The sequence below is a fragment of the Orcinus orca genome, chromosome 19 (genome assembly GCF_937001465.1).
Source record: "Orcinus orca chromosome 19, mOrcOrc1.1, whole genome shotgun sequence".
Lineage (NCBI taxonomy): Eukaryota > Metazoa > Chordata > Mammalia > Artiodactyla > Delphinidae > Orcinus > Orcinus orca.
In genome coordinates, this window is record NC_064577.1 from 26904601 (window position 1) to 26918317 (window position 13717).

The 13717-nt window shown below is 47.4% G+C and overlaps 1 protein-coding gene across 11 annotated transcripts in view; it reads right to left on the reverse strand.

Annotated features, from left to right (window-relative positions):
• SLC39A11 (solute carrier family 39 member 11) overlaps positions 1-13717 on the reverse strand; it is a 419622-nt gene that overhangs the window by 405193 nt on the left and 712 nt on the right. For 2 of the 11 annotated variants that reach the window (XM_049701906.1, XM_049701909.1), the window contains exon 1: positions 13481-13618. The exons of 1 other annotated variant lie outside the window; for it this stretch is intronic. In XM_049701906.1, the coding sequence (XP_049557863.1) occupies positions 13481-13610 (130 nt within the window). In that variant the 5' untranslated portion in view covers positions 13611-13618. Of the gene's footprint in view, positions 1-13480; positions 13626-13717 lie in introns of those variants that run through there. 8 more of the 11 variants (XM_049701908.1, XM_049701907.1, XM_049701905.1 and 5 more) reach the window with 8 other exon arrangements.

Consider the following 13717-nt stretch of genomic DNA (forward strand, 5'->3'; position numbering starts at 1 on the left):
TTTCTGTTCCTTTGAGAGGTCCCAGCATTGTTCCTGGCCCCCCCTTTCTGAAGGTGGTGGAGATAAAGAAATTCCTTCCATGCTCTACGCATATGAGGAAACCTGGGACATCCAGAAAAAGCTTTCAGCAGCCCCAACGGCAAAAACAGTTTTAATTATGTGCCACGATGGATGGTTTTAATATGCCGAGCATAGGTGTGCACAGAAGCCAGATATTTTTACTATTCTCGTGATATCTTGAATGTGGTTATTTTTGCTAATTTGTCATTCCTGAGCATCCAGTATTTAGACAAAATAGCTAATACTGCTTGTGTTTTCAAATAAGCTGCACCAGCCTTGGTAATTGCATGTGTTTCCTGTCAGATAAATTTACCTCGATCTTTGCTGTTATAATTGATTCTATATACTAGAAAGCAGAAAGCAAACAGTTTTTTAGTGACTTTATTTATTTTTGCAAGGGTACTGTTTTATAAACTACCTTCATGTGAAATCACACTCTCAATTAAGGGACTCAGGGTGAACTTTGTTCAAGAGGCCAGCTATGCAGACTCACCTCGTTTCCCACCTACTTCCGGAAAAGACTTTAGAGATTCAGGAAAATGGGCCGGAGTCCTAGGTGACGTAACCCCCACTCCCCAGGTTTCCTAAAACATGGAACTGTAAACTTTAGAATTTTACAATTTGTCTTAAAACTCCCAGCCCCCAAAAGAGTGTACAAAACATTTTCTAGATGTCTTAGCCATCATTTGTCCAGTAGCAAAAGAAAAAAAAAACAACCACCAGTGAGTCCCATTTTGTTCACAGTTTTTAACGGCCTCATCTGATTTCTTCCAGATTTTGTAACCTGATTTAAATAGCATGACTAAGTCATTGTAAAGCAGATGATGAAAGGGATGCTCTAAAAATGTCATAAAGACATGTCAGCTTTGCTGACAGCAAAACCGATGACAGAGAAATATCAAGAGTTTTAAAATCAGGTCAAAGAAAATGACTTTTTATCACCTTCTCATCACTTCTTTCACTCAAAATCAAAACATAACAAAAATTTCCAGGTGCTTAAAACAGAATCTTAACTATGCATTAGACTGTTAAAATCAGAAAAGAAAATTAGCTAACTTTTGGATGCACTGAGTCCTGTTCTAAGCACTTTATATTCATCATTGCATTCAGTTCCCTCAAGAGCTCTATGAAGTAGGTCCAGCTCTTACCCCCATTCTATCGATGAGGAAACTGAGGCATAGAGTACTTACATCACTTGCCCAGAACCTGATTTCTTAACCACATCACTGCACTTCCACCTATGGGAGGTGTGACCTGGAGCCTGGGCCTGACATTCCCAAGCCCCTGCCTCCCTGTCTGCAAAATAGGGATCACACCACCTACCTCCCAGAGTGGTGTAAAGACTACCTGAAATAAAATATTTTAAATAATTTATCACATCACCAGGTACACAGGGGTGTCTAGTAAACATGAAATTCCCCTCACCTTGAATCGCAGGAAGAGAAGACCAGGAACTTTTGGATTTTTAAACCACCAAGGATTTTCCAAATTGGCTAATATTAAACCATGGCTTCTAATCCTGCCATCAGGAAAGCTCAGCTGGCACTAACACAACCGACCATGTGATGCAAGGTGAAAGCAAGTCCGGTGCAGAAAAGTAAATGCATTATGTGTCTGCCGATAAGGTGCTACACGATTTCTATCTACACAGAGTGTTCCTTTCTGGCTAGAGGGCTTTCCTCCTCGGCTAAGCCTAACTAAACGTCGGTCTCTGCCCGAATGGACCAGGGATATAACGTCTCACCTCCGTAAACAGAGCCTCATATTGTCCAAGTGTTCTAGAAACTTAGGGTTCACGGCATGTTCTAAATAGCTGAGTTCTTTGTTCTTCCTCCAGGGTGAAAACGTGGTTTGGCCTGGGGCCTGGTGCTAAACAGAGGGAGAGGATCACGCCGCTAGTCCGGGTCTATAGCCATCTGTATCGCTCACGGGTCCAGCTGGAAACAGATGGCGCACTCAGAGGGGTTTAACTAAAATGAATGTAATGAAGGAGCTGCGTACAGAGGGGTGGGGGGGTGTCAGGGAATCATCAAGAGATGGATGAGGGGCCCGGAGACCAGGTGAGGAAGGAAGACTTCACCAGCCGAGTGAGAGCAGAAGCCACGAGGAAGGTAAGACCTGACGGGAGCTGTGCCTGTAAAGTAAATCGGCTGGAATCGCAGTGCATCCCTTTGCTCTCCTCCTGAGACAGCCTGGGACCTGGGACCTGGGGCCCTTTGCTGCACTGCTTGAGACAGGCTGGGACCTGGGGCCCTTTGCTTCACTGCTTGCCCCCGAACACACATCTCCTCAAGCAACAAAATACAAAGAAACTGTAAGGGACTAAAAATAACTGCGCTCATGAGCAGTTGGGGCAAATTATGAACAACAAGATACAAAAAGACCAAAACCACAACTGACACTTCTGAGGGGCTGGGAGCAAAAACAGGGTGTCGGGAGCAAAAACAGGGTACTGTGCAGGCCGCCTGCACACAGCACCACCAAGGGGGTGGGCAAAACCCCCAAGCCACCCCTCCGGCCCGAACCCTGGATATACCCCACCCTCCCCCCATATAAGGAACCAGCTCAAAGGGCGAGTGAGCAGGGGAACCTGTTAACTGTTTTCACTCTCCGCTGCTGCAGCAGGGACCCCAATAAAGCCTTGCCTGAATTTCTTGTCTGGCCTCTGATCAATTTCTATCGATTAAGGAGGCCAAGAGCCCTGGTCGGGAACACTCCCGTGGCTGAATTCAACCAGAGCCAGAAGGTAAGAGGGCCAAAGGAGGTAGTGCAGAGAGGGCAGCCTCCAGAGAGGGGCGCAGAACGGATGGCGTGAGGGATGGAGAATCAGGATGCGGCCCCTCCTGAGACAGCCCCCTTCCCGGGATCCCAGCACTCTCAAGGCTGCCCACCGTCTACTGGAATAGCTGGAGCAGGCTCGTTAAACTTCCACCAAGGTACAGGCATAACTGAGAGGCCCTCGGGGCCTTCCAACGTTAAAAGCACTCTCTAAATTCCGAGAAGAAAAACTGGATTTTCAGAATATAACCACCGGACAGCTTGGGAGCTGCAGAGGGGATGAAGGATTAGAGCAACACCCGCTCACACAGGATTCCAGGTGGTCAACATCCGAAGATGCTGCTTTGGGCATGGCCGATGCAGAATGCAACTTTATGATCTCCCTTCGCAAGATGTAAACTCATCAGCACGATTTTTCAAATTCCAAGGTCAAGTAGTGCATGCTTCCACAACCGCCACCTATACCAAAAGCATATCAAAAAGGCCAGGCTACGGGCTTCCCTGGTGGCGCAGTGGTTGGGAGTCCGCCTGCCGATGCAGGGGATGAGGGTTCGTGCCCCGGTCCGGGAGGATCCCACATGCTGCAGAGCGGCTGGGCCCGTGAGCCATGGCCGCTGAGCCTGCGCGTCCGGAGCCTGTGCTCCGCAACAGGAGAGGCCACGACAGTGAGAGGCCTGCGTACGGCAAAAAAAAAAAAAAAAGCCCAGGCAATTCAATACATTCTAGTCAACTGGTGGCATTTTCCCCCAAACTCTATTTGCAAGTACCCAAACTGCAAACTTTCTGGAGCCTGAGGATTCAGAGTCTTTTATCATCCAACCTTGGGCCAAGCAGGTTGTTTCTGATTTACCTAGTACAACTTCAAATACAACAAAAACAAACAAACTTCACGTCCCAGTAGAAATAGAGCTTCCTGCAAGCATACCTCCTCCTAAAACCCTGTAGTTTCCTCAGGGATCTGATTTCCCCAGTTGGAGTCTTTGAACGCTCAATGTTCTAAGACCTCCTTAGTTGACATTTATAATTTTAGGTTGTGTGAATCCCAGGATGGGACGTGATCCTCACAATGGCTCATCCCTAGGAAAGGTACACTTGAAAACTGCTTCCTCCCAAGCTACTTCTCCAGTTATGCTGTATCCAAGAGGGAAATGCCCCACCAAACCGTCATCATTACAGCTGAATATTCTCCGGAGGCAGCTACGGGTGCCTGGCCACAGTACTTCTCTAGGTAAGGCAAGGGCAGGATTACTGTAATAAAACAACTTCTCTTATAGATCTGTCCTTAAGGTGAAAACACTCAGCCACACTGGAAGGGACCACCTTCCCTTGAACTTATCCTGACCCTCAGGTTTGCTGTCCTGGAGTATCAACGTGTATGAACACACTCACACATAGCCCGGAAGCAACAGGATAAGGGAATAAGAAGGTTAAATGGACAGGAGTCTATTCTAATTCCATAAGTAACATTCAAAAACCCAAAGAGGGGCTTCCCTGGTGGCGCAGTGGTTAAGAATCCGCCTGCCAATGCCGGGGACACGGGTTCAAGCCCTGCTCCGGGAAGATCCCACATGCCGCAGAGCAACTAAGTCCGTGCGCCACAACTACTGAGCCCGCGCGCCTAGAGCCCGTGCTCCGCAACGAGAAGCCTCCGTAATGAGAAGCCTGCGCACCGCAACGAAGAGTAGCCCCCGCTCGCCGCAACTAGAGAAAAAGCCCGCGTGCAGCACTGAAGACCCAATGCAGCCAAAAATAAATAAATTTATTTTTTAAAAATTCCAAAGAATTCACGTATTTTGGGGGAGAGGGGAGGGCTGATCAGATTATGAATTAATTCAACATTGCTGAAATTAGAGTAATGAATCTATTCCTTTCCTTCATAGGAATTCTAAGGTAAGGTGTACTTTGAATATTACAGATTTGTCAGCATATCAATAAATTACTTTGCTACAAAGTTAAATTACTGTTCATGCACTCAGCAAGTATTGAATGTCTACTGTTACTTTCCTACAAAGTTAAATTACTGTTCATGCACTCAGCAAGTATTGAATGTCTACTGTGTGTCAGACACTGTTCTAGAAGCTGGGAATTTGATGAGATAAAAGACAGACGAGATCTCTGCTTTTTGTTGTAGGGGAGACACTCAACAAACAAAAGCACAAATAAATGAACATGTAATCACAACACAGTGACAAATGCTATGATAAAAATACATAGACAGTAAAGAGCCTGTCTTTACTTAGGTGCCTAAGGTCATGGACCCCAGAGCCAGACAGCCTGGTTTATATCTCAGCTCTGCTACTTCCTCAATCATTTGGGGCAAATTATACAATCTCTCTTGGCCCCAATTTCCTCTTCAATAAAATGGAGATAAGAACAGGATCTAGTTCAGAGGGCTTTGAACTAGAGGGAACTGAATAAGGTAATTCATATTCAGAGTTTATAACACTGGCTAACATATAGTGAGCGCTTTATAAATGTTAACATTTCCTGATTTAGATTGGGGTGGCCCAGGCAGGCTTCTCAGAGGAGGCAACCGCCATGTGAAGATCTGGTAAAAGAAACGGTCAGAGCAAAGGCCTTAGAAAAGAGTGAACCAAGCCTTGTTTATGAAACAGAAAGAAGGCCAGTGAGGCTGGAATAGAGCAAGAGAGGGGTGGGATGGGATGGGGCCAGGTCATGTAGGGTCTTGAAGATCTTTGATAGGAGTTGGAACCTGACCCAGAGGGCTGGGAAGACACTGGAGGTTTAAAGCAGGCGACACACAAGGCCTGATTTATACTTTTGAAAGATTCAGCTTGCTTTTATAGTGAGGAGAGTCACTAACGGGACAGGAGTAGAATCAGGAGGAATTAGAAGGTAATTTGAAGGACTTCTCCAGCAGTCCAGTGGTTAAGACTCATGCTTTCACTGCGGGGGGCGCGGGTTTGATCACTGGTCTGGGAACTAAGATCCTGCGTGCCATGTGGGGTGGCCAAAAACAAAAAAAAACTAAAAGGAAAAGAAAGGTAATCCGAGTGGCTCAGATGAGAAGCTGATGACCTGGACTCGGCTAGTGACAGTGGAGATGGAAAAGGACAGGGATATATTTTGGATCTGGGGTCAGCAAACTATTGTCCGTGGGCCAAAACTGGCCCTCTGACTGCTTTTGTCAATGAAATGTTATTGGAACTCAGCCACGCCCATTCATTTACCTACTGTCTGCTGCGGATTTCCTGCTACAAGGGCCTTGTAGAATAGTCGTAATGGAGACCACAGGCCCTGCAAAACCCACTGACTATCTGCCTCTTCATAGTTAAACTGCATCAACCCCTGTTTTGGAGGAAGAGTCTATAGGATTTGTAGATGGATTGGGTGTGGATGGTGAGAGACAGGGATGGAGGATTATTCCTGGGTTTTAGCCCGGAATAACTGGGTGGTACCATTTCCTGAGATAGGGTTGGCTAGAAAAGAGTTCAGGATGGATGTGGCAGGAAGAGAATTATTATTTTCGACGTGTTAGATTTGAGACTTCTCTTAGACATCCAAGTGGAGAGTCTAAGGAGGTGGCTAGATGTATATATAATCCAGGAGCACAGGGCTGTAGTAACAAATGTCGGAGTCATCTGCAAACATCTGTTCCGTTCTCTCCATTTCCACTGCCATCATAATTTCCATCTGAACCACTGGAGTAATGCTCTAACTCTTCAGGCAACAGGACAGGATGGAATCACCTAGACAGGGATTGAAGACCAAGAAGAGACCAGTGCTAAGGCTTGAGCCTGGGTCCATCCAACGTGAAGACGTTACACAAAGGAAGAAGAGCCAGCAAAAGTGATTGTGGGGCTTCCCTGGTGGCGCAGTGGTTGGGAGTCCGCCTGCCGATGCAGGGGACACGGGTTCGTGCCCCAGTCCGGGAAGATCCCACATGCCGCGGAGCGGCTGGGCCTGTTAGCCATGGCCGCTGAGCCTGCACATCTGGAGGCCACGGGAGAGGCCACAACAGTGAGAGGCCCGTGTACCGGTGAGGGGGTGGGGGGAGTGATTGAGAAGACAGGCCTAGTGAGGTAAGAGGAAAGCTAGTGGAGCGTGTTTCGAGAGAAATCAAAAGGCAACTGTGTCAACAAGGGGCAGGTCAGCCGTGCTGCTGAAAGGTCCAAAAACTGAGAAGTGACTACTGAAACTGACAAGATGGGGAGGGAGGTCTTTTAGTGGATGCAGTGATGATGCGAGGATCCCTAATGGATGGGGTTGGAGAAGAGAATGGAAGGCGTCTTGTGGAGACAGCAATGACCAAAGGTCAAGACCATCTGTTGTGATGAGGAAAGGAGAAATGGGCGGGGGCTGGAAGGAGACTGGGAGACAAAAGGGCATGATTATAAAATGGGAGACACTAGGGAATATTTCTGAGATAATGGGAACAATGTAGCTGAGAAGGAGAAAATGATGGAGGAGAGAGAAGGGGGTGAGATCTTTGAGAGGTGGGAGGGGTGAGGTCCAGAGTTAGATTTAGTAGATTTAACATGAGGACTTTCCTGATTACTTCTGTTGTCTCCATACCTGTGGGAAGGCTCATCAGCTAGGGTGGAATGGTGGGAAAGGGGAAAAGACAGTGTAGGAGGCTTGAAGAGAAGTGAGAGCTTGTGTCAGAATCATTGGCTTTTCATCAAATGCCTTTTATATCCTCCACAGCATCCAACACAGAGCTAGTTACGGCAGTAGGTACTCGAATACATGCTAATTAAGGGTAAAATGCTTGGGGTGCGATTTTTCTATACCACCCTTTCTAGTCAAGGTGTTGAGAATGTGTGTAGCCCAGACATCCAAGCTCCCTCTATCAGGTGTGACGCCTGCCGGGCTATTTGTTGAAGGCAGGGTCTCAGTTATCTGCAAACAGTTAAGTCAAATAACCATCCCTTCTACGACAAATGTCACCTCCAGCTGACACAGGCTGATAGACATTGACGTGAAGATGTCAAGACTACCTCTCCCGAGGCTCTCTTATCCTGTTGGCATGTCAGCCAAGGGAAGGGCAAACACCAAATGTCTCAATCACACCGGGCAGCAGTGCGTAACTTGATCTTCTGTCCGGACCCTCACACTCTTTTTTTTTTTTTTTTTTTTTACATCTTTATTGGAATATAATTGCTTTACAATGGTGTGTTAGTTTCTGCTTTATAACAAAGTGAATCAGTTATACATACGTTCCCATATCTCTTCCCTCTTGCGTCTCCCTCCCTCCCACCCTCCCTATCCCACCCCTCTAGGTGGTCACAAAGCACCGAGCTGATCTCCCTGTGCTATGCGGCTGCTTCCCACTAGCTATCTACCTTACATTTGGTAGTGTATATATGTCCATGCCTCTCTCTCGCTTTGTCACAGCTTACCCTTCCCCCTCCCCATATCCTCAAGTCCATTCTCTAGTAGGTCTGTGTCTTTATTCCTGTCTTACCCCTAGGTTCTTCATGACATTTTTTTTCTTAAATTCCTTATATATGTGTTAGCATATGGTATTTGTCTTTCTCTTTCTGACTTACTTCACTCTGTATGGCAGACTCTAGGTCCATCCACCTCATTACAAATAGCTCAATTTCGTTTCTTTTTATGGCTGAGTAATATTCCATTGTATGTATGTGCCACAACTTCTTTATCCATTCATCCGATGATGGACACTTAGGTTGTTTCCAAAGCTTTGCACAGCAAAGGAAACCATAAACAAGACCAAAAGACAACCCTCTGAATGGGAGAAAATATTTGCAAATGAAGCAACTGACAAAGGATTAATCTCCAAAATTTATAAGCAGCTCATGCAGCTCAATAACAAAAAAACAAACAACCCAATCCAAAAATGGGCAGAAGACCTAAATAGACATTTCTCCAAAGAAGATATACAGAGTGCCAACAAACACATGAAAGAATGCTCAACATCATTAATCATTAGAGAAATGCCAATCAAAACTACAATGAGATATCATCTCACACCAGTCAGAATGGCCATCATCAAAAAATCTAGAAACAATAAATGCTGGAGAGGGTGTGGAGAAAAGGGAACACCCTTGCACTGCTGGTGGGAATGTGAATTGGTACAGCCACTATGGAGAACAGTATGGAGGTTCCTTAAAAAACTACAAATAGAACTACCATATGACCCAGCAATCCCACTACTGGGCATATACCCTGAGAAAACCTCACACTCCTTTTACTGACACAGTCTATCCTTTACCAGATCAAATTTCCCTTTCTTTGCTTTGCCCTCTGTTGATTTGTTGTCAGATTCCTCTCCGTTTTCTTTTTCTACCATCTTGCTTTCTCCCTTGCCATTTCTCCTAGCTGAGCCCGAGTTAAATTTATTTTAATTTTCCTCAGTTACTTTGGCTCTTCCATTTATCATCTCTCCTCTGGTGTGCCCAGCCCCCATTCCCCCCCATCCTATGAGAAAACAGCCTTCCCTCCAACATCATCCGAGTACAGACAGATGTAAGACTCAGCAGGTTCACGCTTCATACTGCACTCTGACAGGCCAGAGACACAGCTACCTTCCCTAAAAGAAGAGGTATTGAAACAAGGCATCGGAGGGGGTGTGACATAGGTGAAAACTGTCTTACTGCTTTTAGCATTTCAGCTGTTAGGCAACTGATGGCAAAAGATTCTTTTGCCTTTTCCAATGCGTCCTTTGAGCAGATACTTTGTGATTATGTGACATACATGTATGACGCCATTCACTCATTTTGCAAATATTTATTGAATCATTTACTCAGAGAGCCAAGGTCCAGATGCTAGACCACATAATGCATAAAAGGAGGAGGACATGTGGTATCTGCAAAAATCTGTTTTCAAAAAACCATTCTATTTTAGGCATGATGCTGGCTTGCTTGCTACATTTCTATTAACAAGTAGGGAGAAATCCGCCCCCTCAATGTTCTGAGTGAGATAACAGTGCTGACGGGCCCAGAGAAAGTGAAACTATCAGAACATGCTCCCAGTTTTAAAAGAGGGCCCTCGAGCATGCAGATAACTTGGCTCCCAGGCATGGCCACCCCATGTGTCATCTGTCCCCCAAATCACTGGAGAGCCGCTCCAGCTTGGGTCCCCCAACTGCCTGTACTTGTTTTTCTTTTTTTAATAAATTTATTTTTTTAATTTATTTTTGGCTGCGTTGGGTCTTCGCTGCTGTGCGCGGGCTTTCTCTAGTTGCTGCGAGCCAGGGCTACTCTTCTTCTCGTTGCAGTGGCTTCTCTTGTTGTGGAGCACGGGCTCTAGGCACACGGGCTTCAGTAGTTGTGGCTCACAGGCTCTAGAGCGCAGGCTCAGTAGTTGTGGCGCATGGGCTTAGTTGCTCCGCGGCATGTGGGATCTTCCTGGGCCAGGGCTCGAACCCGTGTCCCCTGCATTGGCAGGCGGATTCTTAACCACTGCGCCACCAGGGAAGTCCCTGCTTGTACCTGTAAAGCCCCACCTTTGGGCAAAGGGCAGGAGGCAGTGTGGGTACCATCTGAATTTTGCTTCAGAACTGTTTGGCTCTTCTGCCTCTTGATGTTCTGAAATTTTCTTTGAAGCTAACGATACAACAAAGATCAAGGACTGTAGAGTCAAACTAACTGGGATCTGAAGACACACTCAGCCGCTGGCTACCTGCGTAATCTCAGGCGGACGCCTTGGTCCTGCTGAACCTTGTTTTACCAATCAAATGAGTGTAAGACCAACTATGCTATAGAATTATTGCGAGAATTAAAGATATATGCGGAGTGCCTAGGTGGTGCTCCAAACTACAGCTATATTATATAACTGGCAGAATGCCTAGGTTTGACTTCAGAAGCCCAGGGTGATCTACATGGAATCTCTTGAACTTAAATACTGGATGCTTAAAATTCTACCCAAAAAGATTTAACGTGAAAGGAAGAAAATCTGACATCAAGACTGCCACAAGATACACACATATGCACTCATCTCTAAGCCAAAATTAAAAGATGGCAATAAAACGAGGAGGTGCCTCTTACTTGTGCGCCTCCCTGAGACAAAAAAAAAAAAAAAAAGACGGTTTCTCATCTCTGCCCCTGGTTCAGCCCAGTGCCCTGCCCAGCTGCTGAAGCTGAGCTCTTTGCCCACATCCTGGTTTTATGGGGCGACAACGCAGAAGGCGCAAGGAGAAAGGGCTGCCTCTTCAATGCCGGGGGAATGGGAAAGCAGGTGTGGAGAATAAAGAGTCAAAGACACAGAGCTTTCACAGCACCCAGGCAAGAAGCCGGTGTGGTGACAGCCTCTGTTAGGCACTTGGATCTGCGAGCAGAAGAGCAACAGTGGCATCTTCAGGGCAGCCCGGTGAACTTGGCTAGGGAAGCAGAGAGAAGGGGTAGGGAAAGCCCTGCCTTCAGAACACACTCTGCGGTGATGTCAGCTGACGAGCCTGCCTTTCCTCTACCTGAAATGACAGGTGTGTGCGCAAGTGCCCGCCCGCCCGCCCGTGCAAACCCTAGCTGACTGTTCACATTCCTCCCTCTTGCCGTTTGAAAGAGGCCAGCCAAACTCTGGTGGAGCTGGAAATTCGGGGAGTCTGGGTCAGTTACGGGTCTCTAAGGCAAGCAATTGAAAGTGTTTCTGCTTTTCAAAGAAATGAAATTTATCGATAAGATATCAGACGACTCATAGCATCTCTGGGAAAGTTGGGGAACCTGGCTCAGCGAACAGACAGGGACAAAGGGAAGCTAACCTTCAGAACCCAGTCAGAACACGCCTCAGGGCAATTCTGGTGAGGACACCATTCTGGTAACCCATAGCTGTCACCAGCACCACCGCTGGCACTGGCAGCTGAGCGCTGCAGCTGGATTCAATGTCTCTGCTGCCCCTGGAGACTGGATGTTTGCAGGGGACGCCTCTGTCACCATCAAAACGAAGTCTCCACTGTCCCTGTTCCTTGACATCACTAGCTCTCCATCTATAAAGTCCTAGGTGGGACTTGCCTGGTGGCCCACTGGTTAAGAATCCGCCTGCCAATGCAGGCAACACGGGTTTGAGCCCTGGTCCAGGAAAATCCACATGCCGCGGAGCAGCTAAACCCATGAGCCACAACTACTGAAGCCCACACGCCTAGAGCCCATGCTCTGCAACGAGAGAAGCCACCGCAGTGAGAAGCCCACACACCACAATGAAGGGCAGCCCCCGCTCACCGCAACCAGAGAAAGCCTGCACACAGCAACGAAGACCCAATGCAGCCAAAAATAAATAAATAAATAAATGAAAAATAAATGAAAAGTATCTTTATAAAAAAAAATAAAGTCCTAGGTGGTTGTGTCTGATTGGCTGATCCCAGCTCAGCTGTAAGGGGAACAGATCTTGTCGTAAGGCGGTAATTTTCTCAAACACAGAAAAGAGGTTCTGCAGGTGCTGGAAGTCAAACACCAACAAGTGTCCCTACAGAATGGCACTGCAGTGACAGCAAAGTGCAGACCTGCCACCAGGGAGTGCTTTGAGTTTGTGGGAAGTTGTGTGACAAAGTAGAAAAGGAATTCAGAGTTCTAGGTCTAAGGGCTGATTCTGTCCCTAGTAACCATATGACTTGGGCAGGAATAAACAAGCTTCTCTGGTTTTTTGTCATGCATAGAATAATTATTCCTACCTACTCTGCAGGGCTGAAGTGTATCGGAGCATTTTGTGGACAGGCTTTGAAAATGACACTGAGTAAAATCTGTTTGCCTCTCTGGGGCCCAGGTTATCCACCTGTAAAATTCCCTAGATCGTAGGGCTATTGTGAGGTAAACTAGAATATTATAAATGAATGATTTATTTACAGGATTCACCTCAAAATAATGGAGGTGGTGGGAGGGAGAGGGAGTGGGTAGGGATATACATGAGACTGACCGTGACTTAGTAAGTGTGAAACCCAGCTGGTGGGCCCATTATACCATTCTCTCTACATTAGTGTGGATATGAAATCTTCAATAATAAATGCTTTTTTTTTAATGAAGGGTCTTGGAAATACTTAGAAGAGACAGGCCACACTCTCCAAGTTTCATTATCACTGAGTCAGTGTTAGGCGTCCTCCCCCCAACCCGGCTCCCTTGCCCCACCCCCAGGCGTTGTTTTCTCAGGCATTTAGGTCGTTTCCTCACTGCCCACTACCCTCCTCTCCAGACTGGTGCCAGTGTAAGGTTATATCAGGGAAGACATCTTTGATGGTATAACACTGGTTTGAAACACAAAACGAAAACCCCAAAATAAGCAACAACAAAAGAAAACCAGAAGCAAACGAGCGCGCGCACACACCCCTTAAAAGAGAGCCTGTGCCGGCGCTCAGGCCCGGTCCAGAGCATTCTGTGAAGTTACTTTCCAATGAACAAAAACGGACTCACGCTTCCCTTTTCCTAACATTGCATTCGGTGGATGTCCAGAGTAAATAACGAATAACAAGGACGCCCCAGAAGGCTGCACGCCGAGAGCCAGGGGTGAGGGTCCAGCACCTACGGTCAGCATTGCGCGCCCACCCGGCTCCCCAGCCCGCCCAGGACACGGGGGCGGCCGAGGGAGCCTAGGGGAAGGGGACCGGCCGAGAGTGCAACTGCGCCGTCTCAGGAGAAGGACCCCTGTCCCGGGGCCGCGATAGACCTAGCGAGGGACCCGAGCATCCCGAGAAGGCGTTTCAATCAGACCGCGGGCGCTTGGTTATAATTACCTCCAACTTGGGAAGGCTCCACCCGCGCTGGGAGGGGCTTCAAATCCACTAGAGGCTGGACCCGGGGAGGAACCGCCAGCCTTCGCGAATCAACCACCACACAGTTTCCTTTTAAAAAAGTGCCGCCCATCGGCGGTCCCGCCCCTCGGCCGCCCCCGAACAAGCATGGCCCTCAGCGGGCCGGAAGCGCTTCCGCCCCCAACCAAGATGGCCGTCGGGCGGCGCCCCCCCGGGCGG